Source organism: Bidens hawaiensis, unplaced genomic scaffold (assembly GCF_021521415.1).
Source record: "Bidens hawaiensis isolate Kalapana, Puna unplaced genomic scaffold, B.hawaiensis_p1.1 tig00057941_1, whole genome shotgun sequence".
In the NCBI taxonomy this organism is placed as follows: Eukaryota; Viridiplantae; Streptophyta; class Magnoliopsida; order Asterales; family Asteraceae; genus Bidens; species Bidens hawaiensis.
The window spans coordinates 38194-42064 of NW_027500461.1; the positions used below are offsets into that span (position 1 = coordinate 38194).

Below are 3871 nucleotides of genomic sequence, written 5' to 3' on the forward strand. Positions count from 1 at the left end.
TCTATGTATAAAAGAAAATTATATATTGTTTTAAACTTTTACTTAGTCGCTACTCTTGAGCATTTTATGGTCAACTTATCAGTCAAACAAAGGCAAAAGTCATATTTTGTTTTATTAATTGTACTTAAATTTCAAGGAATCTTGCTTTCTTCAGTTTAGTTTTCCATGCCAATTTTCTTTCTTTTAGAAAAGCATTATTTTGAATGATTATAACTTGTTTCGTTTTTCTCTTTTGTAAATTATAATATCACTGTCAACATATTTATTCTCCATTGGTGCGAATAATATTTTTGGTTTTATCCCGTCTTTTGACACTTCCTCTTTTTATCGTTTATATTTTATAAAACAGTTAGGCTATAAACACGTAGTTTAATATTAAAAAAAAAACAATTCTAAATAAATAATTCAAGGACTACTAATCTTGTTATGATATGTGAGATACGCTTCATATGCTATGCGGCGTGTATATTACACGCCACATAACATATGCGTTGCGTATGTGTTTGTATATAAGTTGTTTGTTTTCATTTGCATTGTAAGAATTGATTATGAGATAATAAAATTTCTCTCTTTTCTTTATTTCTATTTTTTTTGGTGTCATTGTTTTTATACGATTATATGTTATCAGAGCATGGTTATTAGACTTGCTCTTCATTTCAACCGGTTTTTCATCATTTCTCCGGTTTTTCTCTCTTCATTAGTTGTTTCTTCTTGTTCCTGGATCCCTTGATCATCATCTTTACTTTGTTACTGTGTTTCAGTTGATATTCATCTTGTTTCTTCTTTAAAATCCTCTTTTTCAGCTCTTTTTATCTCTCTTTTATTCATTTCAAAGTTTTTATCCGTCAAAACTCCATCAAATTCTTCTTAAAATGTCATTTACTTGTTTCTGAATCTTTAAGATATTTTTTCATTCTTTTTCCTCTTTTTTTTGACATTTTTCTTATATTATACTTACACGCCATGTAAGTTTAGCGCATAAGTGTTTATCTTTACTTATACGCCGCATAAGTCTTTCTCGCGTATATTTTATACGCCGTATATACTTATACGGCGCATAAGTTTCTTTTGCTTGTTTTTCGTGCGTTTCTCTGTGTTTTCCTAATGGAAGCCCAAACAGTTCCTTTGTTCAAACATGACAATTGATTCTTCCAATCCTTTTTATCTTCATTCGTATGATCATCCTGGCATGATTCTTGTTTCAAAATTCTTTGACGGAAACAGTTTTGGAGCCAGGAAACGAGCAATGACAATTGCTCTTTTAGCTAAGAACAAACTAATCTTCATCAATAGCACTGTCACCATGCTAGCTAATCAACCACATCTTGCTTATTGGAAACGATGCAATGATATGGTGATATTATGGACACTCAACACTCTCAATCATGATATTCGTGATAGCGTTTTGTATGCTGAGACGGCTCAAATCCTTTGGAATGAGCTTAACTCTTGATATGGTCAGGAAAACGATGCTAAAATTTATCAATTACAAAAGAACCTTTGCTAAATCAATCAAGTTAGTAATGACATTGCTACTTATTTTGCTAAGATAAAGTCGAACTCGGACGAGTTGAAATGCTATCAATACCATTCCTTCTTGCACTTATGGGGCTGCTCATGCCTTTGCTAAAAGAGAAGAGAATCAAAGGCCAATTCAGTTCCTTATTGGACTGAATCCTAGTCATGATATGATCAGAAGCAATATTCTGATGATGCAGCCCCTTCCCTCCATTGATCGTGCTTATGGGATTCTCATGCAAGATGAGAAGCAACAATGAAATCCACACCACCACCATTGATTTCACTGCATCGTCTGCATCTATGCATGCAAACAGTGGAGGACATGTCAATGGAGGAATGAGGGAAAACAGGAGGACTTTGGTGTGCACCCATTGTAAAAGGAATGGGCATTCAGTGAACAAGTGCTATAAATTGATTAGTTTCCCAAAAGACTACAAGTTCGCTAAAGGAAAAAAGTTTGCTAATCTTGCTGAGGAACAAAGAAAAAGTGATCAAAATCAATCTGATCAGCAAGGAATCACTCAGCAACAATATCATGACTTTATGCTTTTATTGCAGCAGAACAAAATTTAATCTGGCCCTTCAAATACTTATATTGCTAACAATATTACAACCATCAATCATGATTCTTTCTCGAGGTAATATGTCTTGTAATTCTTCTAAATTTTCTTACAAATGGATCATTGACACCGATGCTAATGGTCACATGTTTCGTGATCAAAATTCGTTTTCAAGCGTTTCTTTTCTGGAAAATCCGATTTTCATCACTCTTCCTAATGGCACAAGTGATACTGTTCATCAGTATGGGATTGTTCTTTTAACTGATAAAGTTTCTTTGTCAAAAGTTCTTTTAGAATCACATTTTAGAAATAATCTTTTTTCTGTATCAAGGTTATGTTCTGATACTGATGGTATTGTTCTTTTCTCTATACACAATTGTGTTTTACATACCCCTTTTTTGAAGAGCCCTCAGGTTTTTGGTGAAATGCTGAATGGTCTCTATCTTCTTGAGGCAACTAAGTAGTTTGTTGATAATTCTTTTGTTTCCAATAAAGTTTGTAATTCTGTAAATAGTGAAACTTGGCACAATCGTGTAGGACATTTGCCAATTAACAAGCTGAAAACAATTACCTTTCATTTGTAATGCTTCTTTCAAATCTATCGAGCACTGTGACATTTGTCCTAAGGCAAGACAACATAAATTTCCGTTTCCAATTAGAACCACATCAACTAGCAAAATTTTTGAGCTAATTTATATTGATATTTGGGGGCCTTATCATACAGCTACTTATAATGGCTTTAGATATTTTTTAATCATTGTGGATAATTATAGCAGAACCACTTGGACACATTTGCTTTCCACTAAAAGCAATGCATTTCTCATGCTTTAGATCTGATAGTGCTTTTGAATTGGGGACTGGATTAATTCAAAGTGCTTACTTATTGAGTAAAGGCATTATTCAATAGATTACTTGTGTTGCTGTCCCTCAGCAAAACGGTATTGTTGAAAGAAAGCATGAACATTTGCTTGAAACCTCAAGAGCTCTCGTGTTCCAATCTAAACATCCTGTTTAGTTGGGTGACCGTGTTTTAACCGCAACACATTTAATCAATCGGCTTACCACTGAAATTCTTAACAATAAAACACTGTATGAGGTTTTAACAGGAAAAGTTCCTTCATATGATCACATGAAATCTTTTGGTTGTGTTTCTTACGCTTCCATTTTGACTCATGGAAGAAACAAATTCAGCCCAAGGGGTTGTACCCTATGTTTTCCTGGGATATACTCTTGGTAAAAAGGATTATAGATTATATGATCTTGACACAGACAAGGTTATCATATCAAGAGATTTCGTTTTCTTTGAAGCTTTATTTCCTTTGATAACTAAATCTAAAGAAAGCTATGTTTTTCCATCCATTGACATCATCAATCAATTTTTCGATGATCCTTATCCATCTTCTGCTTCTACTTCCAACTATTGATTCTATTCCCCCTACTCCTATTCCTAATCTTTCTTCTTCTGATTCTCTTCCTAATGATCCACCTGTTTGAAGGTCTTCCAGAACTTCTGTTCCACCTTCTTATTTGAATGACTATGTTTGTAATCACTCTGATTCTTCTCATTATTGTTTCCACACCGTCACTAATTCGAGCTCCTCTTCTGCATCTTGCTCTTATTCTCATCTTCTTTCTTCCAGTCAATCTCTCACCAAAGCAATATCTGATTTACATGAGCCTACTTCGTATAAGTAAGCTGCCAATATCCCTGAATGGCAAGATGCCTTGAAAGCTGAGTTACATGCTCTTGAAAATACTAATACTTGGGCTGTTGCTGATCTTCCTCCTGG

General features: G+C 34.0%; 1 protein-coding gene across 1 annotated transcript; it reads left to right on the plus strand.

Moving 5' to 3' along the window:
* The first annotated feature begins 1135 nt into the window (after nt 1–1135).
* Nucleotides 1136–1453, plus strand: LOC143602121 (uncharacterized). The gene has a single exon (XM_077079337.1). It carries the CDS (start codon nt 1136–1138, stop codon nt 1451–1453), a length of 318 nt encoding a protein of 105 aa, XP_076935452.1.
* The last annotated feature ends 2418 nt before the right edge of the window (nt 1454–3871 follow it).

What these genes read in the sequence shown, in the direction of transcription:
- LOC143602121 (XM_077079337.1), top strand. Translation starts at nt 1,136, where the DNA reads ATGACAATTGATTCTTCCAATCCTTTTTATCTTCATTCGTATGATCAT.